The 24,396-nt window shown below is 35.7% G+C and overlaps 1 protein-coding gene across 1 annotated transcript in view; it reads left to right on the top strand.

Annotated features, from left to right (window-relative positions):
* SKAP2 (src kinase associated phosphoprotein 2) overlaps positions 1-24,396 on the top strand; it is a 169,629-nt gene that overhangs the window by 110,288 nt on the left and 34,945 nt on the right. The window contains exons 7-9 of the mRNA XM_014828777.3: positions 5,830-5,954; positions 6,818-6,881; positions 7,233-7,370. Coding sequence (XP_014684263.1) covers positions 5,830-5,954; positions 6,818-6,881; positions 7,233-7,370 — 327 coding nt within the window. The remainder of the gene's footprint in view (positions 1-5,829; positions 5,955-6,817; positions 6,882-7,232; positions 7,371-24,396) is intronic.

The raw sequence follows: 24,396 nt of genomic DNA, 5'->3' as shown, positions 1-24,396 counted from the left end.
CAACTTATAGGGATGCTAAATTATTTGGAATTATTTACTTGTTGTATTTATACTGTATTTAAAATAGTTGGAGAGTGGTTGGTGTTTTAAGTATAGTTTCTGAGAGCTAGCAAAGAGGAGAAAAAGCAAGCATATTTGCAGAAAAAATAGGACTGATTGGATTTTGGTAGGTGTTAGTGGGGTGGAGGGAAAGAAGGTGAGGGCAGTTGATGAAGGAAAGGAAGAAATCAAGAATGGTGCTCAGTTTTCTGGTTTGGAGGCTTCCGTTAATGGAGGTACCATTTATTGAGAAGCAGGACACAACAAGAAAGATCACAAGTGTTGGGGGGAGTGGGGATAAGATGATCTCCATTGTGGGCATATTATAGTCACTGCACCTAATAGGGCATTCAAGAGATGAAATGTGTATAGTGAACAGATGAAGATTGAGATATGCAATTCTGAAGCTAGACTGAAAATTATGAGTTACAAGCATATTGATAGGAATTTAGTCCTTGGAATTGAGTGAGGTTGCTCAGGGAAAACTGTAAAGTGGGAAAAGGGCAGGATTTAGAACCTAACCTGTCACGGCTGTTTAAGAGATCGGCAAAGGTAGAGGATCCCATAAAGCAAGCTGAGAAAGTTGGACCCAAGTGACAGGAGGAGTGCAAGATAAAGTTTATCTTCTCTACTGAGACTTCATAAATTACATGTTCTAGAACAGTGGTCTTTCAAACATTAACATGTATCAAAATCACCTGGAATGCTTGCTAAAAACTTGGTTTCTGGACCCATCTCCAGAGATTCCTATACAGCAAGTGCAGAGTGGTAACCATTTCTGCTTTTTTTTTTTTTTTTGCTGAGGAAGATTCTCCCTGAGCTAACATGCTAGCATCCATATCCATGCCAGTCTTCCTCTATTTTGTATGTAGGTCACTGCCACAGAATGGCCACCAACGAGTGTTGTAGGTCTGTGTCCAGGAACCGAACCTGGGCCACTGAAGTGGAGTACACTGAAATTAACAACTAGGCCACAGGGCTGGCCCCCATTTCTGCTTTTTAAACTATCATTGAAGATGATTCTAACATAGGTGATTCTTGAGATATACTTTGAGAAACACCTTTCTAGGAGACAGTGTGAAATGTTTGAAAAAGCAAGGCTTTGGAATCAGACTTAGGTTAGGGTCCTGGCTTTTACCACTTAGAGGTTGTATAGCTGTGAGCGAGTTGGTCATTTTAAGGTTGGTTTTCCCATCGGTGCTTAGGGTATAATAAACACCTTCTGTCTTAGAATTATTACAAGGTATATATGAGAGATGCTGTATTAAATTCCTGGCATATAGTAGCTCAGTAAACGTGAGTTGTCTTTTTCACACTTAGAAACCCGGAACACAGCTGTAAACCTAAAAGCCAGTGAAAAAGTAGAAGGAAATAGCTGTCATTATCCTCATGCATTTTGTTTTGTATGAGATCAAAGCCAACTGCTTTTTACTTTGAACCTACTGAATTAGAATTGTGTGAAATTAAGTTACTGATTTAGTAGATTTCATTATCTAGTTTCTCCTGGCAGCCTTCAATTCTGTAGACATTAAATTTGAGCAGTGTGATATAGGCAAGGTTAAAGTATGAACTAGAAACTGAGGACATTTAATAGAAAGACAGACACTTCAAAAATCTTGAGCACATCAATGTGTTGTAAATGTAAAAACTAGTACTCAGATTAATACTACTAGATTGCCAAGAAAATGTTAAATTGTGTTAAAAGAATTGTTTGAGAAATCAGGGAAGTATATATTTCAGAAAGATTTCTGTTATGACAACTAACCTTTTAAAGAGTTTTGGCACTTAAAGGAATAAGCTTCTGCTATTTGGGAAGTTCACTTAAATAAAATATTTTATTACTGGGGCCGGCCCTGTGGCCAAGTGGTTGGGTTCGAGCGCTCCGCTTTGGCGGCCCAAGGTTTCACCAGTTTGAATCCTGGGCGCGGACATGGCACGGCTCATTAAGCCATGCTGAGGTGGCATACCACATGCCAGAACTAGAGGGACCCACAACTAAAAACACACAACTATGTACTGGGGGGCTTTGGGGAGAAAAAGGAAAAATAAAAAAAATCTTAAAAAAAAATTTTATTAGTATTTTACAGTTCTGGGTAAATGAACTTAAATGACCTTATTTCCCAGTTGATTGGCATATTACTATTTTTAACAATCTTTCTTGAGTCAGGAAGCGTCCTTGAAACTATACCAGAAGGCACTGTGGAACTAACCTATATATAAATTATTATGGATTGCCATCTAATGCTAAGGTTTTTCTCTGTCTAGAAGGGATGCTAATGTGAAGGGAAAAGGGCAGAGTCTTATCATAGCCATGTCTGCCCGTTTCATATCTGGAACTTCCTATCCCACATTAGCTAATTGGAGATACAGTTATTTTATGGTTATGGATTTGCAAAAGCTGTTGAGGGAGAGTTAGAAATTTCCCTTTGTTCTCACCAACCTTCCTGGTGCCGTCCTCTATCCCCACCTGGATGTTTATACGATTATCCTCAAAAACTCAACAATCAGCTGAGAAGGTGTGGGTATTAGTTTATTTTTATTATTTTTACTTGGTTAAACAATAGCACCTTTTGTTCTGTAGATTTAGGTCTTTCTTGGGCAGAATGAAGTTTTCTTTTGTTATATCTTTGATTATTGGCACTATTTTGTTACTCTTCTTCCAGAACACTCGTTTTTTCTTATGTTGTATTTTTGTCTGTCTTCCAGATCTATCATATTCCCTTTTGTCCTTCTTCCCCCTTATTCTTTTTTTCTACCTAATTAGGGAGTTTTTAAAGGCATATCTGGTCTGTTTTTCAAGAGTGTTCAAAATTTTCAACTTTTTAACACTTTAATACATCTTTTGTTACTACTACATTTTCCATTTCCTTATTGTTCAAGTATTTTCCCCTTATTTTACCAGCTTGATTCCAATTTCTACCTCTCAGCCATTTCTCTATTTATTTTATATTGCATTGTCTCATCTTTTATCTCTTTCAGAATTATTTATTTTTTTACTTTATAAAAGATGCAAAGCAATTGTCTAGAGTTTATTTCTGTTTCTCATAGTTTGCTCTTGCTTTCTACATCTTGAGTGCTATGTTATGTTTTCATATTACATAATATTTTTATGGCACCTGTGTTCATTTGGTTTGTTTGCTTTTCCTCTCTCACTTATCCTTGGATGAGGATATAGTTTTTATCCTTGTCTCTATAATCTGGGATGCTTACCTCTAGATTGGATTAGTGGCTTCTCTCTGCTTCATCTGACTAGAGGGTGCTTGCATCATCCTCTTCGATTTGAACAGAAGATCTGATACAGACCCCATAGCATTTTTCTGGGGGTTTTGCCTAAAATGGATCTGCTAGTCTAAGGAGGGGTCGTCTAATTTGGCTTCCTGGTCCTCTCATTCCTAGTTAATTTAGCACAAGAAGGTATCCTGCTCCGGGCAGCTCTTCCAAACTCAGTCTTTGTAGTGCTAATTTTACATCCCCAGATGTAAACTCCTACTCGTTATGCATTTCCATCCCACTCATGTTATAGCGCCAAGAATTTTAGACCCAGATTGGTGGTAGAGAGCATGGGCTTCAGATCAGATGGACCAAGCGAGTGGAGCGATTGAGCCCTTGTGTAGCAAGGGAGTGACTTTCCTCCATCAGGTCCTTGAAAATCCTCTTTTTTCTGGGGAGTTTAAAGAAATCTCTCAAAATTGTCCTATATGGCTTTTAATATTTTGCCTCTGACTACTTCCATTTTTTGCAGTGAAAATTAAATCCTTTTGCAATCTAGTGGATCATTGACTAATATTCCTGGAACACGTAAACTTGTATTGTGTGTGTGTGTATTTCAGTGGGAGGACGGGAAAGGTCTAGGAAGGTGTTACGAGCTTTGCCTGTATTGCTCCCTTGCTTGTTTTAAGTGCTTAGTATAAGAAGAACCAACTGTGCTTAGCCATTTATTATTTTAATGCTTTTGTCCCAATATTATTTTTCTAGTTAGGTATTTTGCAAAATATGTCCTGGGAGTACCAGTTCCATAAAGTCTTCTGGTAATAAAGGGTTCCATGGACAAATAATTTAGGGAAATGCTGCATATTAAATCTTTCTCATAGAAATTCAATCAATATGTAAGTATATTAAGGGTCTCAAGAAGGCCTGGACTAACAAAATCTGTTTAACTTTAATTCAGCATTTCCCAAACTTATTTGATCCTAGAAACCTATTAATGTCCCATAAAACACACTTTGGGAAATACTGCCCTAATTTTTATAGTTTTTCTGAACCTCTTAGGGTTTGTTGTAAGCTTTTTTCCACAAAGCAAACTTTAGATTTTTGGATTTGAAACTTTTTTCAATCATCCAAAGATGTAAATTAGGACTAAATATGATTAGAATGTCCAGATTTAATTCAGGAATTTCTCACTCAGATTTCTTTCTCATTTGATGTTTTGAACAAGATATGATCTCATTGACCTTTTAAAAATATTTGTTACTTAAAACATTAAATTTGTATATTTAAGAAAAGGAGATAAATATTTTATTGGTGCACTGAGCTGAGCGAGCTCTTTACCCGACGATATTGGAGGCATTTCTGTGTTTTCCCTGAGCTCAGTAAAAGAGACAGTTGTCCTTACTCATGACTTTAATATTGTGTGTTAATCTAGGAAGTAAACCCATAGCTGTGCAGCTTTTCTATCAAAATAGTATAACTTGGTGGAGTAGGAAGGCTGACTAATTTCATTTTCAGTTTCAGAGTGTTAAATTCTTTTTTGTATTCCTACTTTATTTGTCTTTGAAATAATATCTGACTAAAGCTCAAGTCGTCTTTTCTTTTGACTCTTCATCATAGGAGATTCAAATAGGCTTTACTAGTCTAACTGTTCACTGACTGTTGGAGAAACCTACTTTGTTTTGGTAACTAATGCTTCTGTACTTGCTTTACCATTCCTTTCCGGCCAAATACTTTTTCCCCACCTAAGTCCTTTTATAATTAATAGTTTTGTTTTGTTTTGCTTTGCTTTTTAAATATAGAGTTCAATTCATACCAATTTAGGAGATTTTTTTTTTTTTAAACAACAGTTGTGTTGTAGAAGCTTTTTTGGGGATGGGGCGTGAGAGGGTGGTGATGAGGGGAGATAGTGGTAAATAAAGCCCAGCAAGTTTTCAGCTGGACAGGTTTCTCCACTGGCTTCCTAAATCTGAAAGAGCCACAGATTTGTAGTAGGTTTGTCTAGCAAGTCCAAGTTCCAGTTCTTGGAGTTTCCCTACACGAAAGTGTCATATTTCCATACTTCCTTCTGAATAAAACCACTATTTGCAGATCTCTTCTTCTGGTTCCGTAAGATATCCTTTTTAAACCCAACCATCCCAAATACTTCTATAATTTTAGAATTAAAAGTGATATCTAGGGGCCAGCCCCATGGCAGAGTGCTTAAGTTCACACTCTCTGCTTTGGCCGCCCACGGTTGCACCAGTCCAGATCCTGGGCGTAGACGTGGGACTGCTCATCAGGCCATGCTGAGGTGGCATCTCACATAGCACAACCAGAAGGACCTACAACTAGAATATACAACTAGGTACTGAGGGGCTTTGGGGAGAAGAAGAAGAAGAAAAAAAAGGAAAAAGACACAGGATTGGCAACAGTTGTTAACTCAGGTGCCAATCTTTAAAAAAAAAAGAAGTGATATGTAGAAACATTATTTGAACATAATGACCAAAAATACTCTAAGAAAATAGAAATATAAGGTAATCGACTCAGTATTTATATTCACTATAGTAAATGAAATTCTAACTTTCATTTTATCTTCAACAGACAAACAACAGAAAGGTGAATTTGCAATAGATGGCTACAATGTCAGAATGAATAACACTCTTAGGAAGGATGGAAAGAAAGACTGCTGTTTTGAAATCTCTGCTCCTGATAAACGTGTCTATCAGGTTGGAATTTTTATGTTGCTTTGAATTAGGTTGATAAAATGTTCTGATTTCATTTATAAAGACATTAACATTTTGTTAAAACGACTCTTACTGACGTGTTAATAATACAAAATACCAGTTTTTGTACATTGAACATTCACATGAGAGGAAATACATTTAAAAAAAATTTCAGATTAGTTCAAGTGATATCTTCTTGAAAGAGAACAAGTGAATATGTAACTTATCAATTACTTCACATGTTGCATTTTATATCTGTTTTAATAGAACTGTATGATTTCTTAAAAGAATTGCATAGCAGAAAGAGTAAGTTATCAATAGAAAAATATCAGAGTATTAATGCATATCGTATTGCTTAGGGTTGTGGGAGAAAATGAAGGTAAAGACACGGATCAGCTCTGCAATTCAAGAGCTATCAGCTAGCATCAATATGGAATGTATGTTTAATAAGTTTTAAATATCTGAGATTGCAGTTGAAAGCCAGTTAATTAAGTTGTCAGGTAGTGTGTTGGAATCTGACAAGAACATTTTTAAGAAAACTGTGCCCAGCAGTCTAAAGAAATTCATGGGTGTCTTCTAATTGTCAAGGGCAAATTTTGTTCGTCAGTTCTGTCTTTGACATTGATGAAGAGAAGCAGCTTTTTTTCTTGCACAGCTGCCAGCTGCTGATCAGAGTTCCAAATCCATCATCCTCTGCTTCAATTACGTAAATTTGTCAAAATTAACTGCACATTATAAGAAGCATCCTTGCAAGAAAAGTAGTGTTGGACATGAAAAGAATTACTAATGGTCTTAAAGAAATGATAAGAATGCAACATACCTTTCTACTGCAGTGATTTTTCTTATTATTGTTTGTTTTTTATTAGTTCACAGCAGCTTCTCCCAAAGATGCTGAAGAATGGGTTCAGCAGCTGAAATTTGTTTTACAAGGTAAGAGCAATCGATTGAACAGGTTATTGCAGTCTTTAAATACTGGACAACTGAATGATTTGGATTTTCATATAAAAAATCTTATTGACTTCTGTGAGAATGACCAAGGGAACATGACTGGTGTTAATACAGACCATTCACTTCAGATTTATAAAAGTATCTTTTCTGTAAGTACCAGTTGGGAACTTTGAAATTAATGTATTTATGCAACAATCAATTAAAAATATTTTAAGTTAAGGATATAGCATATAACAATATTGTGACTTTGTAGGGCTGCATTAATTGAGGAAATGGTTTTGAAAATCTCCTTTGCATTCCTTAAAAATTTACTTCATGAAACATATGTTGTAGATATGGGATCTGATAATATTCCTGAGGATGATGAAGAAAGAGGAGAATTATATGATGATGTTGATCATCCTCTCCCAATCAGCAGTTCACCAGGAAGCAGTCAACCAATTGATGATGAAATTTATGAAGAGCTTCCAGGTATTTATTATCTGGTGATTCATTTAAGGATTTTAGAGCTTTTTAAAAAATGTCATATATCATCAAGTTGACAACTTGAGTAGAAAATGGTGAGATCTTAAAAACAAGGACAAAGAAAATCTTCAAAACTCTATTTTACGCAAAGGGTTCTGCTTGAGGCATTTTAAGTGAGTGGATGTACGCTTATGAAAAGTGAATGGAATGTTAAAATGAAGCAGATACAGTCCTAATCTCATGGGACTTTTGGCTCATTAGCATTGTTTATGCTACATAATTTTTTAATTAAAAAATTGACTTGCCTTACAGTTTTTTCCACCAACTCACACATCATTTTTTGTTTATACATCTTGGAACTTCCATTAACCAGAAGTTCTGTGCACACCCCATATGTCAACAGCTTCTGCCTCATAGATTCCTCCTTGCTGGAGTGTATTGCGTTGTCTTAAAGGAATATTGTTGAACTAGAAGCAAAGGCCTTTTGAGGCTTGAGGTTTTCTTGATAGTTTATCATCGGGATGAATAAGTTATCTTATTCTACATTTTCAGTCATGGTTTAGTGTTTATATGCCTTAGTATCTGTTATGAATCATAAAATTAATTATCTGTTAGCTATTTGACTTGTAGTTTTGAGAGTCAATCTAAAACAGAAAGATAGGCATCTGGAACTTGGGATATTTAGAATATGAAAACATTCAGGGAATTTTTGCATTACTAATACTCTAGGTTGAAATAAGCTTTTTTCTGGCTATTAAAAAAATCAGTAGAGAAGAAAAAGGGATTATAAGCAATATAAGTGAGATTTAACATCTCATGTAGACAGGCTATTTTTCTGTGAATAGAACAATTTAACGACATAGTATAAACCTTTAAAATTCATTTCAGAATTACTTAAAGTGTTGCAAATTAATGTACAGATGTCATTTTCAGTGAAGTCAGTAGAACATAATAGCTAGCATGGACTTTAGAGTTAAAAAGTTTAAATTCTGGCTGTACCGTTTACTAGCTCAACGACCTTAAAAGTCAATTTCTTCATCTATAAAATGGGGATAATCATTGGGGAGGGTAAATGAGGTAATGTATCTAAAGCTCTTAGCACAGGGCTTGAATCATAGCAAGCCCACAACAAATTGTCACATCGTCATTATTGTATCTGGTAAATTCTTGCAAGTGCTCATATGAAGGTATAATAATGGTTCTCTGACCAAGTAAGAATTAAGGTTTGTAATGGTATTATAAATTCAAGAAATTACAAAAACTGTTCAAAATATGCGTCTACATATTGTCCTTTCTTACCCTAGAAGAAGCTGATTAGTATAAAAGCATAATTTTGTGGGAAATAGTAACCTATATATTTCTATTATTTTAGTGAAACATAGTTCGTAACTCTCTCCTTTCTGATTTATCCTAAGAAAATGGCATCTGCCACAGCATCAGTTATTCTCAAGCAGGAAGACTATTCTCTGGCTGCTTATTTTTAGTCATACCATATCATTAATAACAATGATTTTAATCTTTAAAATGTTCAGGAGAGCTTATACAGATGTAAAATGGAAGAGTGTAGTAACTTTAAACACAATATTACTATCATATACATTTTATTCTTTTAAAATCCTGCAGTGAATGGGTTACATTACAATTGTTGAATTGACTGTCAATTAAGTTCTGTGTTTCTTCAACTTGATCATCCTCTCCCTGCCCCCAAATAGAGGATCAAGTATTCACAATCATTTTCATAATAAGGGTCCAAGGAAGATCTCCTGTAAGTAGCTTGAAATCTTAAAAGCATGAAACGTCTTTTACTTTCCCTTGCTACAGATGTTCTTCTTAATCCCTTTTTTTGGCCTGGGGCCACATAATTGTTGGAAATAACTGGTTGCTCTTTAAGTAGTCTTACTTCTTGCTGTGGTCCTGGAAGAAATCTTAGCTGCCCTGGGATTGCTTGCCCCAGCCTGGGATCCCAGTTGCTGTACAGAGTGATTGAGCTTGGTCGAGCCTGCAGCTGTGCCCCTGGGGAGGAGGCTGGCGGAGGCAGCTGCGGAATGTCTAGCTCGTCTTTCTTCCTCGGTGTAACCGAGAGCCACTTCAACATCTGCACAGTTCAAGTTGGCCGAGTTGGAGCCAGCCACTACAGAGGGGATTTTTCTTAGTGAAAGCCCTAAAGTTGTCTCTTAGAGGTTTTGTTTGATTAAATATCTAAAACTAGAAAGGTAACTTTTTTCCTTTAAGAAATGATCTCTCTTTCATAATAAGAATTGAACTAATTGCTTTCACTTCTGTGAAATATGAGTATAATTTTGAAAGGAGGTGAAGACAGTGGAAAAGTAGTGAACACGTTTACAAACTGTTGGTATTTTTCCAGTTCTGTACAAAGAACTGCATATCTCTGAAATCTGACTGGTTAAATTCCCGGAATTAATTAATACTACCATTTCAACACAATTTTCTGTCAATTATATATAGTTGAAAACTAATCCTCTTAGTTGAAAGATGAAGCATACAAATGTGTTTGAAGAAAAATCTAAGCATTCAACATGTTACTTTAAATCACAAAGTTCTTTTTTTGAGAAAGTAAAACTCTTACTCTAATAAATGCATTTTTTAATGTAAAATAAACCTGCAGTGTTTAAGTCTCAAGAATAAGAAGAAAACATTGTTTAAAAAACTGTATTGCAAAATATCCCTTAAAAATGTCCATAATTCTAAATGTTCATAAATTCCATAATTTACACTATTGTATAAATAGTCTCATAATTGTTTTTCAGTTAGAATATTCTAACTTTATTACAATAGTTTCTCTTTCATTTCTTGTTCATTAATTTTTAACTAACTTCACAAATGAATAAGAATAAATTTGTAAAATTTCTTTGCATTTAGAGGATTAATACATATGTACAGAAGAGTTGAGAGAGTGCCATTTCTGGGGAGTATTAAAGGCATCTGGCTTTTCTTCAAAATACCTTAATGCTTTGACTTCTTTTATGTCTTAGTACCTGTTAGCATAGGCCAGGCAAAGTGGCTTACATTGTAATGTTCCTATAGTCTATACTATGATACAATAGTGTATTTGTTTGCACAGCTAATATATTGATCAAAGTGTGTTAATCCGTTTTTTAATGCAGTAATGAGTTCATTTGGTTTAGCACAAATTTCGGAAGTTATTGCTCATTTTTTCACTAGAAATACAGAAGAACATTTTTGTTTGATTTTGAATCTTGAAAGGGGAAGACAATACTTGGGACATTGTTGCAAAAATCAATCCAGCTGTCTCTTCTCTTCTAGTTACCTTGTCACTTGATTTTTTTTTAATGTCAGGAAATTGTGCAGAAAAAACAACAAAAAGATTTTTTTAGATATAGACTAATAGAATCAGTCCAGTAACAAGACGGTAACCTCCTGTTAGCCTGTTAAATCTGTCGCTTTCAAGGGAATTGCATTTGAAATTCTTCTGGCAAGGGGACTGGAGGAGAGAGGGCAACATAAAACAGGAAGATGAATTTCTAATTCCATTAACCTATTTTTTTAAGTGTTAATTCATTCATTTTTTTTTATCGTAATGACAGATTAAACTATTACAAGCCAGGAAAGGATGTTTTTATCCTTTGGTCATTCAATTACATTTTAAATTTATTCAGTCTCACTATCTGCATCTAAAATGGAACATAAAGTAAAATGCAACTATAAATATTTTTCAATGAAACTATGATGTATACATAAAAAAGAAGTGTTTGGGTCCTTAAATTTGAAGCAATCTCCGGCAAGTGGACATGAATGCTAACTTAATCAAAAGTGGTAACAACCCCCCAAAATACATTTTAGCTTTATTTTCTTGCTGAATAATTATCACTCATATTACCAAGTTAATATCAAGATTTTAGGGGACCCTGGAGTCTCGGGTGTTAACATCATTGTAAGTGATGGTAGGTCCTGGTTTCACCAAAGAATTTTTCTCATTCCTTCTTTGGAATGTGGAGGAAAGATGCCAGCTGACTTTCACAGAACCACATATATTCAGCATTTTAATATTGTTAGTCCAGGCAGCCTGCTGGCATTCTTTTTTCTTAAACTATGGTACTGAATTATAAAGTTGTTAAGTGTGGAGGTATGGTGTCTAATATACGGTATGATAAACATTTTTTCCCAAGTGGATAACTAGATTAGAGTCAATTTTTTGGATGGTTTCAGCTCTGAACTCTGCTGAGAGGGTTATCTGAAGTTATAGAATATAAGGAAAACATCCATAAATTAGGGTCACTGCACATGTCTAATTGTTTATATTTTTGAATATATATCTTTGTTGAATATAAATATGACTTTAGTGTTCTTTATGTTACCTATTTCGTAATATGGCATGAAGCTTTGGAATATAATTGTGCCTGTCATGTAGTTTTTCTCTGCTTTGCCATTGGCATTGCAAACAAATTCTTTTCATTGCAAGAGATGGTTTAACATATATTAAAACCCAAAATACCTGTGTGTAGGCAAAACTTACATTTTTACTGGCAGAGAGATAAGCTAATCTGTTTTTTGCAACTTGGAGCTATATCAGTGGTTTTCAATGAGAGCAGATTTTGATCCCCAGGGTACATTTAATGATTTAATGCCTGGAGGCATTTGTGGTTGCCAGAACTGGTGCATGTGCGTGCATACATGTGTGTGCATGTATGTGTGTCACAGGCATCTAGTGTGTAGAGGCCAGGGATGCTGCTAAACATCCTACGATGCAGAGGGCAGCCCCTACAACAAAGAATTATCTGGCCCCAAATGCCGATAGTGGTAAGGTTGAGAAAGCTTGGTGCAGGACTGTAATGGATAGCTTTTGCTTTATCACCTTTTTATCTGTATCTCTTGAGTTATAAAAACCCATAAACCATGCTCCGTGGAAGAGTTTATTTTTATGGACACAACATAGGTTTTCTTACGTACATAAAACTAGGATTTCATAGAATGGTTCTAGGTCATAAGGGACCAGCTGGACGAGTCTGTCACTGTTTCCTTCAAGGGACTGAAGTTCTGTCAGTCTTAGAGAAATGAGAAAACCATCAAAGATGAAAAAGGAAGGACACTTTTTCTCTATTTTCGTGAGCTACAATGTGTGAAGGAAGAGTTTAATTTTGATGTTGTAAATATGTGTCTTTCTTGTATGAATACTTGGCTTATAATATTCTGGTAGGGTTGTTCTTTTGAGGCTGAAGTGAAAGACCCGTAGGTAAGGGGTTGGATCCTCTTAAAGGGAGTAAGGCATCCTGGGAGAATGCAGGGTCATGCAATTCCAGGGGTACCTGGAAGGTAGCTTTAAGAGGAGAAGAAGCCCTCTTATAGGACTTCTCTCCCTTCTTGGGCCTGGATTTCGAAGAGAGTAATGAGCTTGAGATGGCAGGAAAATGGTCTCTGCCCTGGAGGTCAACAGGGAAGCACTCAGGCAGCCCTGAGAGGGATCGGTGAAGGTGGGCTCGCCTGAATGTACTTCACAACAAGCCACGTCAGGCGTTCTTTGTTATTCTCAGTTCATTTTCCTTTTGCTCTTGCTAAGTCTTAATTTTTAAATCTTTATTTACAAACAATACATGCTCACAGGAAAAAACCTTAAATATTGCTGATGTGCATAAAATAAAAAAGTGGAAATCATTCACCCTCTACCCTAAGTAAACATCAGTAACAGTTGATATGAATCTTTTGTCTTTTTTTTGCCCATTTACAAATATACAAATGCATGGAAATTTTTTTTAAAAACGAGATCCTTCTTTTGATTCACGTTCTTCTGCCCTTTATTGCCTTTTCTTCCTACTTCCTTACTACCTTCTTCCTTTTCTCATTCTTTTATTTTCTTACCTTCCCTTTTTCTTTTCCATCCTTTCTTTTCTTCCTTGCTTTCATTTCTTTCATTCTGTAAATATTCTTAAGCGCTTATTATGTGGCAGGCACTGCGCCGAGGTGCTGCAATCCCTCTGCCATTCTTACACAGGCCTTAAAGGGGTGTAACTGTTCCTTCCCTTCTTGGCCCAAGCCTTGACCTATGACTACACCCTTAATTCCCTGTGTTTTTTTATGTCTTATGTACATATATGCCAGCCCTGGTTGTCTAGTGGTTAAAATTAGGCACTCTTACCACCGTGGCCCAGGTTCATTTCCTGGTCAGAGAGCCACACTACCCGTCCATCAGTTGTCATCCTGTGGCAGCTGTGTGATGCTGAACACTATGCCGCCAGTATTTCAAATACCAGCAGGGTCACCCATAGTGGACAGGTTTCAGCAGAGCTTCCAGACTAGACTAGAAGGAAGGACCTGGCTGCCTACTTCTGAAAAAATTGGCCATGAAAACCCTATGAATAACAGTGGAGCATTGTCTGATACAGTGCCAGAAGGTGAGAGGATGGCGCAAAAAGAGCAGGTATGGTTCTACTTTGCTGTATACAGGGTCTCTAGGAGTTGGAATCAACTTGACAGCCAAGAACAATAACAAAAAAGTATATATACTATGTTCATGTCTCATGAGTTTGTTGTTTTTGCTTTTCTGTTATAGGAATCCTGTCTTCTGACAGATAGTGTCAAAACTATCATGACATCGTCTCTCAAGCTATCCTCCACTTCCCCTCTTCCTCTCCATCTGCCTCTTATCTACCAGCTCCACCTCCTATCCCTACACACAGAATACCTTTCTCTAAATCTGCAACTAGTAAATTGTTGTGGTTGAGAGCAACACATTGCTTTGCCTCCCAGCTCTGCCCCTTACTATGAACTTTAGCCTAAAGAAAAGTGAATACAGAGGAAAGGTGGAGAATACAGGAAACAATAGTGAACACAGAAATGGGTAAAATATGTTAGTGACTTTTACTAACTGTTGATTATTTTTACATGAGCTTTTTTTTAATTTAAAAAAAGAGGTAAAACTAGGGGCCGGCCCAGTGGCACAGTGGTTAAGTTCACATGTTCCACTTCAGTGACCTGGAGTTTGCCGGTTCAGATCCTGGGTGGGGACCAGGGCACCACTTGTCATGCCATGCTGTGGCAGGCGTCCCACATATAAAATAGAGGAAGGTGGGCACGGATGTTAGCTCAGGGCTAGTCTTCCTCAGCAAAAAGAGGAGAATTGGTAGCAGATGTTAGCTCAGGGCTAATCTTCCTCAAAAAAATAAAAAATAAAAAAAGAGGTGAAACTAAATGTAACTAACAATTAATAAAATTAGCGGGGGCAAGATGAAGATGTAGGGTAATGAAAGTATGTTAACTGTTATTCTGTTCAGGAGGAAGGAGGAGAGAAATACTTAGTAATTGTGGTCTTTGTTAGGAAATACATGTTAAAATTTCAGAATAAGTACCAAATAGGAATGCAATTTTGGGGTTCCCAAAGCAGGAGAGGCGAAATAAAAGTGATCTCAGAAAAAAATTTAAATCTAAAAGAAGGCAGGGAAAAAAAAGAAAAAGGAGCAAAGAGAAAATAAGGTAAAAATAAGCCCAAATATAAAAGTAATTACAATAAATGTAACTTGATTAAATTTATCTGTTAAAGACAGAAATTATCACATTGGATTTTTTTTTTAGTCTAGTAACATTCTTCTTAGGGGAAATATTTCTGAAATAAAACCACATAGACATTTTCAAAATAAGGGAATGAAAATAAATATACCAGGCAATCCTCTTGAAAGAAAGCTGCTACAGCAATGTTAACAACAGACAGTATAGAATTTAAGGCATAAAGCAATAAAAGGAGTACTGAATGACACTGCATAATAATAGTAAAAGAAGATAAAGCTTAAATGCTTCTAACTACATAACCTTGAAAACTATAAGGCAAAAACTTATTATAAGACAAATTTGACAAATCCTCAATCATAGTGGGAAATTTTAATATATCCCTTTTAGAAATTGGTAGACCAAGGGGGCAAAAATTAGTAAGCGTAAGGAAGATTTGAACCAAAAAATTAATAAACTTGATCTAATCTATCTAAAAAGATGTATGTTCTTTTCAGTATACATAGAATATTCATGGAAATTGACTACATATAATTTCACAATTGAATCTCAACATATAGATTTGCCTGAATGTATATCATACAGACTACATTCTTTAAATACAATGAAATTTGATTAGAAACCAACACACTAAAAATATAATTAAAAATAACCAAGCCCTTGTGTTTGGAGGTGAAAAATAAACTTCTGAATAGCTCATGAGTTAAAAAAGGAAATCACAATGGAAATTACAAAATATGTAGTTCTGAAAGACAAAATAGTACTGATAAAAATTTGTGGCATGATGCGTTAAACCATGTTTGGAGGGATATGGTGAAGAATAAGATAAATGAGAGAATTAATCCATAAGGAACTGGAGATGAGAGAACAATCTGAAAAAAGACTAAAATAAGTGCATTTAAAATGATTAAAGGGACAAAAGAAGGAATAGAAACTTTAACAAGAGGAAAGGACCCTACAAAAAAAGATCAGATTTCTTTTTTAGAGACCCTAATAGAATCACTAGAAGTTATTGATGGTTTGGATTATTTAGCCACCAAATTCTAAATTTTCAGACTCACATGTTTATGTTTACATTGCCTAGAGTACTAGTTGGTGAACCAGAAGGTACTCAAATGTCAACCGCTCTAATCAGATGAAAATACTAGCATTTATAAAACAAGAAGAAAAATTTCACTAATGGAGCTGGGCTATTAAGATTTTTCTGTGAATTTTAGATGAAGAATCCTAAAACTGTGCCAGAAGGTCAAATATTCACACTGTAGGTTTTGTATCTATACATAACTGAATGCCTTATCTTTTAGTACCAAGAAATCTCAGCAATTAGTTTCAAGGCCTAGCTTCTAATCGCTTTTTTATCAGACTTTTTAACTGGAGTCTTCATTCTGCAGATATGATTTGCCAACCATGTAGAGTATAAACAGATCAGAACCTGCTTTTGTTTTTAATTCCTCCATCCTTTCAGAACATAGAATGTGATAAAGTTTGTAGTAGCTTCACAAAAATTTATTTGCTTTTTTAGGTCCTAGAAAAAATACACACACACACACACACACACACAACATCTCTAGAGACAGGCTGCAGCAGGAGAGCGTCAAGCTTCACTATTTTTGCAGATAGGTCAGCTGGGAATATCAACTTCCTAAGAGTACTCAGCTGCTTACTTTAAAGCAATGATTAATAAGAATGGACAAGTTCAACATAATGTCAGCGATAAATATAAGCACTCTTCATATCTGGCCTCAGCAAGCGCTGCAGTCAAGTAAATGCAAAGCCTTCAACAAAGTCAGAAAAAATCCAGTCCAACTTAATTAAGCTCAAGTGAAATTTTACCTTGATCTTGTTTTAAATAAGACATTCTGTTATAGATTTGTTCCTCTTTATTAGAACTTCGTTAGAATTCTTACTAAGAAATGACAGCTCCTTATAACTGCTTATCCATTAGCCCCTTTGTTCGTTATTACAGGAGTTGAGATGGAGCAGAAAATTTTTCTTATGGATGAATAAGGAAATTCAGATGCAGAGTGGCATTTTGGAGCTCTCTTTGGAACTGGATCCCAAATCTCCTACCTTCTTGTCTGGGCGTCTTTCCACATTCCTGATCCTGGTTCAAGGAGCTGCAATCTAACTCTACTTCTCTTTAGCATAAAAATTCTTGCAGAGCTCTTTGGGCCCTGTCTCCGGTGTCTCTTCACCTGCTCACTCCTTAATGCCTGGCAATTTGATTTGCTATCTTTATCTCTTAACTAAAACAGCTCCCTCAAAGTCACCAGTACTCGCCCGATCATCAGTCTCTGTCCTCAAAGTCGTCTCTGGAAATTTTATTTTACTCACCACCCCTTTCTTCCTGAAACTCTCCTCCTTTGGCCTTTCCCATTTTGTTTTCTTGTTATATATAATATTTATAAGTAAGCATCTCAGTACTATTTTAGATTTCCTGATGGTTGCTGATTGTTTCAAGTTATTTTCCTATTTATGCTTTATTTCCTTAATAGTGGAGCTTTTTGTTTCTACTTTGTCTTTTCTTCTCATCATATGTTCTTATTATTATGTGTTTAATTGATTCAACAAATATTTATTGAAAGCCCATTACATGCTAGGTTCTGTTCTAGCTGTTGGGGGTTTAGGCATAAAAAAGGCAGACCTGTTCTCTGTTAAGATAATTACAAATTGTAGTAAGTGATACGAAGATAAGAGGATGATGTGAAAGGAGTAAATATTTTATATTCTGTGGTCAAGGAAGAGGCGACATTTAAACTGAAACCTCTTAGATAAAACTAGTAAATGCAAAAAGCCAAATGAAGCACCTTCTAGGCACAGGGAATGCCAAGTGCAAAGGTGCTGAGGCTGGAGAATGCTGAGGTGTTCAAGAACCAGTCAAGCACTAGGCACCTTGTACTAAATTAATATGTCAAGGTAATGAAGTAATTAAAGAACAAAAATTCATTCAAATAGCATATAGATAAAACTTGTGGTTGATTAGTTTTTCATTTTTCTATCTACACAGTCCACAATCAACTCTACCATATTTTCTTATATATCTCACTATCTACAAGATACAGAGTGGATGCTAAGATGATGAATAAATAGCCCGTGTCCTGAAATATGCTATAGTTTAATCAGAGAAACAGGTATATGAATATCTATAGAAAAAAACAATAAAATTAAACATATATATAGATAGATCTATCTATCAATATATCTATGTATCTATCTAAATCACACTGTTACCAATTCCAAAGTCCAGTGGTATTACTATACCACTTGGCCCCCTATCCACACCTTTGTAGAACCTTTGTAGTCACCCATCAGAAACAATGACAGTACCCTTGTTGATTCTGTATGTTTATTACACTATTGTATGGTATTGTTACAAATATAGTATTTTCTCTACACCCACTTAGGTGGAACCTTTGTGGTCATTCCATTAAAACAACTAAAATGCCCTGGAAGATTCTGTGTATTTATTGGTCACAGTACAGTATTTTTGTAAGTATAGAATGGTACAATACTAAACACAGTACAGTATTATGATATAATACTAACCTCAGTGTTATAATATCATATTCTCTACCATTCTGACCATTAAAACTTTTATCAAGAATGTCTCTTCTGATGCTAGGAGACAATATATATAAAAGAATTCAAAACCTCCTTTATAAACTGATTAATAATTTTTTACTTAATGGGGTAAATATTTTCAAGAAATACAGAATTCAGAAGTTTCTCGAGTCATATCTTTCTGCTGCTCCAAAATGTTGAATGGCTCTCCATTGCCCATATGATAAATCGCATCTTCCCAGAAAGGCCTCTTTTGCCCATCCCAGCATGAAGTGACCTCTGCTTCTTTGAACTTCCATAGCGCCATTCATTTGAAAATTAATCACATGCAACTTTGTGACATTTTTTATGTTATCTACTGTTCTATAAATCTTATATTAATATTTTACTTTTCATGTGATTATTCAGAAAACAAGCAAATGAATGGATCTTTGTAACTTATCTTTATTATAAGCTCCTCAAGAGCAGGGATCCAACTTTCTATTTCTTGGCATTCCCCCAGTGTACTTAGGCAAGTGCCTTCCTGATAAGAAGTCAATAAATAATACCTGAATAATGTAGTCTTTGGTTAGAAGGGCCCTTTAGTTAAAATAAGAGAAACCCTTCCTCTCTACGATGATTCTTTTCCTGATAACACCAATTACTGCAGGATCCTTAGAGAACGATTATAGTAAACAGTATATTATCAGTGGTATATTGAAGTGCGGCTCTCCCAAAACCGCATTAAAATCTAACATTGCTGTTGCAGTGAGCATGGCCTCAACTAAATAAACTTGTGAAATGTAATACATTGAGTGATGAAAAGCTCTAACATCATCAGTCTTTTGTACCATTAAAGATAGATCATCTACTGTGAGCAACAAGACCAACTTGAGTTACCAGTTCCCTATGGTAGGTTAGTCATCTCAAGCGAGACATTTCCCAGGAAATGACATTCTCCTTTGCTTCCATTCATTAAAGACCACAAGTAAAGTAGGTAGAGAGAGCACAGGATCCTAACTATGATTTTTAAAAGCTGACATCTGCAAGGACAAAAATCAGAGGACTTAATGTAACTAGTAAGAAAATGAGGAGCTTCATGTTTAAAAGTAAACTTGGATGTGGAAAGTTACAGAAGCAGCTTAAAGGACGGTGAAACAAACGTTAAGATTCAATGATAAGACAGATGCTTGGGGAAAGTGCTTAAAAATTATCTTTCAACCACTACTTTGATTCAGTGGGTATGGAGGAGTCATTGGAGGGTCTAGAAAAGAGAAGGCTGTGGTCAAGATTCAATTTGCTCATTCTTAGTACCAGCTGTGGCTTCCATTAAGCCTTGTTTCCCTTCTCCACTCCACACCCTTTCCTTCAATTAAGTAAGCTCCTTTCCTCAGCCCACTGTTTACATGTCCTGCTCCTGATTTCACATTGCCTGTTACAGTCTCTCATCCACCAGATAACCTCATTTCACTTCCCTAGTCAGCCTATGTTTTCTTTCAAAAATTACCTTACATCTCAGTTCTTCCTGGAAACCTAGCTTGATTAGGTGGGTCAAGGTGAAGGTCATCTATATCCATAATAAAATATAATCTCTCCCTGTATTGCTTGAGAGGTAACTGTAAAAGACAGTAACCCCAAAACATGTAGATATATGTGTCTAGACACTTTAAAATATGAGTTTTGATCCTAGTCGTTTATTTAATATTTCCTAAGACCCCAGCATTAATTTAAAGGTATTCTGAAGCAAACATTTAAAATTCTAGTAAATGAACTGAAAAAGAAGAAAATGAAACATATGACGATATCAGAAAATAAAAAAGAAAAAACCCAACTTTTATGTAAGCAATTTAATTATTCATTATTCATGCAATAAATTATTATCAATTATTCATGCAACAAATATTTATTAGGCAGCTATTTTATGTCAGACACTGTGCTAAGCACCAGGGATGCAGTGTTGACCAATATAACTCAGATTTTGTTAAATAGGAATATAAAATATAACAACTGCTCAATAGCAAGTAGTTTTGAAAAAGTAGTCAGAGACTGATAAGAGATCAAAGCTGAGTCTATGCCAGTAGGTGAGATATCTGAGGGGACCTATTCATTCAGAGCTGCTCATGCTCAATGAGCAAAATGTGGTTCTGAACACCAGCTAAAGAGCATTCTGAAGATGCAAGTAAAATGATTAAGGTCAGAGAGTTTATTAAAGGAAAACCTTTCTAAAAAATGTTTAGATGGAGTAACTGTTGGTATATTTGAAAGAAGCCAGATTATAGCACATTCATGTCGTAGGGAAAGAGGGGAATTTATATTCATGAAAGGACTTAAGAAAGAGTTAACAAGAAAGAAAAAGTTCTAAAAGCAACCACCAAGTCCCCTCAACATATAAACCTATTTTTTTTGGTCCCAACAACCAAAAAAAAAAGAAAACCCAGACTTTCCAAAGGAAGTGGTGGAAGAAACCCCATTGCTTGAGACATTAAAAACCAGATGGTCCAAAGCCCCAGAAAATATTCATGCGGGATCAATCCTTCACTGGGTGAAAGCAAAGGGACCAGACTAGTGCAATTTGTGTTTTGAATCTATAGCTTAGAAATGTTGCAGAAATAAAGAGTTACATTTCCTTGGACTTCTCCTTAATTTCTTAGCTCTCCTCTGTGCTCTGACAGCGTTCTGTGTTGCCTTCTGTTAGAGCCAGCCACACAGGGATTGCCTGTTTACTTGGGTGTCTTTTCTGCTAGCTCCAAGTATTTCAAGCTTATCAGGTTTTCTCCCTGCCCCTACGGGGGTGCTGTGTGCCCTGGGTTCTGGAAATGCATCTGCACGATAGTTTTGCATTTGCTTCTGCTAGAGCCCCAGGAGTTTCACAATTTTCATGTTAAATGTCTTCATTTGGGAATACCACACTTGAGGAGAGTATAAATTTGGATCTCACATTGTACAGGCTTGGAGTTTTGATTTCTCACAGGAAAGCCTTTCCCTCCCACTCTGACTACCACTTTCCAGAGCCCTGCAAAGACAAAAAACTTCCTTGTGGCTTCCCTGGGCAGGTCAGGGTCTTAGTTCCAGCTCTCTCCTTCTCATGGACTCAAGGCCATGTCCTGTATCATGGAGATGTTAAAACTCCAGCTTCAACCCCACCCTGCAAGTATTCCCCTTTGAGCCAGTAGGAAGAGAGGTCTGTTTCAGCTTGGTTGACCATATAGCTAGAGGTTGACTTCCTAGTCATAGCTAATCAATTATTGCAAAAACACTACAGTAGAGACTTAGCTTAATTATAAGTGCTTCATTTATAAGCTTTAATTCAAGGCAAATAAAGAAAAATTTGAGTATATATTATAGGCAAGGCTCTATGCTGGGTGTCTACTGTCCTGTCTCCTGAGTATTAATGGGCTTTATACTCTTAATATTAATTTCTTCTTGCCAAGAAGAAACTTTTGTTGAATTTATGAAGGAAGAGATTTTAAATGTCTGCTAAATTTATGAAGTAAATGATCCCAAATGGCTGCTTATTACTATTTAGGGAAATAATGACATTCGTATATACAAAGAATTACTCAAAAGTTGTATCAAGGTAGAGATCTATCAGATCCAAATGTATACTTTAGTTTTATAAGCTAATAATAATACATATTTCCATTTAAGGTCGTGCCAAATGAGGTTAATGTTACATGAGAACATATCTTAAAAATGGGGTTGGCATTCTAATCAAGTGAAGTCCTCCTAATTTAAATAACTTATTTTATTCCCTATGCCGATCTATCATTTTCTCTCCCAGAAAGTCAAATCAGTTTTTGCACTATTGATTTGCAAAACTTACATGACATAAACATTGTGTGACAGAAGTTGTTCGTTATTAAGAGAGAGAATATCATTTCAAAGAAACTTGTCATCTGGAAATAGAGAAAATCACACAAAGTAATTTTATTTGTATCATGGCTTTTTCACTGTTGGCTACATTTGTGACAGCTGATTTCATATTAAATATTAACAGTATTTTGTTTATGCTTGACTCTACTACAGTAGGATGTAGATTTTACTCAGAACCTTCCTGGTTAGAAGATGTATCATTCCAGTTAAAGGATACACTTGTGGGCCAGTTATGAAGAACACAGATACTATGTATCTAAGAAAACTGGGCTACCAGTTTGATGTCAAAATTTTGAAGTTTTGCTTTATCCTTGAATTTTAGAAAGTTATTGTTTGGGACACCAAAGGTGGTATGACACTGGGAATTTCATTTGGTTCAAACAAATAGAAACAGCTGTTAGCAACAGATACGGTTTTTAGGAAATCATGGATATTAATATAAATTGTATGGTTATAACGAAGGAGCTATGGAAACAGTTAATTTGTTGCTGGAAAGAGTGATTGATGGACTTTTGATATGGGAACCAAATTAGAGTTTATATTTCTCATTTTCAAGAAGACAAATACAGTAAAAAACATGGATATGTTTTGAGTTTCTTGCAGTGGTATATAACAAATCTTATTTGTAAATTTTTTTGTGTAATTTTGGTGACATTTACTTTAAAAAAGCCCAGCTGAATTGTGTTGAATCTTTTTGGTTTGTGAAGTGTCTGTGATTTGTTTTGTTTTGATATTACTTTTCAATATATGAAAATACCCATGAGACAGGCTCCTGCTGAATTTTTGGTCACTATGTCGTCAGTGCTATGAGTACACATTGTCAGTTGTTTAAACATTGTTGAATCCACTGTGGGCTGGCAAGAAGCATCTGGGAGCCAGACTTTTCCTGTGGACACATGCCAAGTAGTGTATTGTATTTCCTCACTAAAGCGAACTATATTGAGATAATTTTTCTTCTTGAGTTTTTTTAATCCAGAAATTATTTTCCAAAACTAAGTCAGGATCATATAATAAAATTATTTATAACTACATGAATTCCATAATAGCTGGTTGAGAATTACTTTTATTTAGCTAGAGTAGGTATAAATAAGTCATGCAATTAAACTACATTCAGAGAGTTAACGTTATTCTCCTGATTGGACTGTTCAGAAAAGTTCTTACATCATTTAATGTATTCTCTTTTAGATTTACTCTAAGGAAGGACAATAAACATTGAATGACCCTTTAATTAAGTACTATAGTGGACATGCCATTACATTTACATGTTTGATTGCATTATTTAATTAGATGGAAATAAGACCTAAATGGCATTTTAATATGCACAATTAGAGCATAACATTAATTTTAACTAAAAATGCCAGGAAAAGTTTGTAAGGTGTCATATTTAACTTTAAAAAAAAATCTGAACAGTTGGGCTTTGGGGATGAGAAAACAAGAATACTGTGCCATACTGGAAAATAGGTTAGGGAGGCGTTTCGGAGCACTGACACTACCTAGAGTCTAGGCCCTTAGGTGGCAGGGATTTGTCATGGATATGGTTACTCCATCTGCCACCCCGGGACACTGTTGGGTGAGACCTTTAAAAAGTAGGATCTGGTTTGCCCGCCATGTACATTAAAAGTACCCTGGCTCTTTCACATGAGAGCAGACATTTTGTTTACGTTGGCCTTATTTCTGGAATCCAAGTGAGAGACACTTTGCAAATGAGAGTTCAACTTATCCCTTTAGGGGGCCCAAACTGAGTAAGTGTGTTGTTTTTTAAGCTCAGATTTTTATTCTTACGTACTATGAAGAACATCAAATACTATTTTGTGGGAATGAGCACCAAGATCTCCATCAGATGAGCTTTGGGTGCCTAACCTCTCCTTCTTCCCTCTGGAGTTCTGCCTTGCTTCTTTTGGCAACTCCTTTCTAGGGAAATACCCTAGTTCTAGAAGATCTTTCAGTTTCTAGGCACTGTAACATATTTTATCATAAATTTGTCTGTATGTCAAAAAAATACCTCTTATAATTGAAAATGCCTTAAAAACATAATTCTGAAAGTCTGTGCACAGCCCCTCGTAGGTACAGGGAAATTTGTATGTCGAGAGTGCCTTTCTTTTGTATTATGTAAAGTGCTTTAATTTGCTGCATTTTTCATGTC

The sequence above is a fragment of the Equus asinus genome, chromosome 1 (genome assembly GCF_041296235.1).
Source record: "Equus asinus isolate D_3611 breed Donkey chromosome 1, EquAss-T2T_v2, whole genome shotgun sequence".
NCBI classification, from domain to species: domain Eukaryota; kingdom Metazoa; phylum Chordata; class Mammalia; order Perissodactyla; family Equidae; genus Equus; species Equus asinus.
The sequence above is the reverse complement of the archived record's forward strand: the minus strand, read 5'-3'. Positions and strand labels throughout refer to the sequence as shown.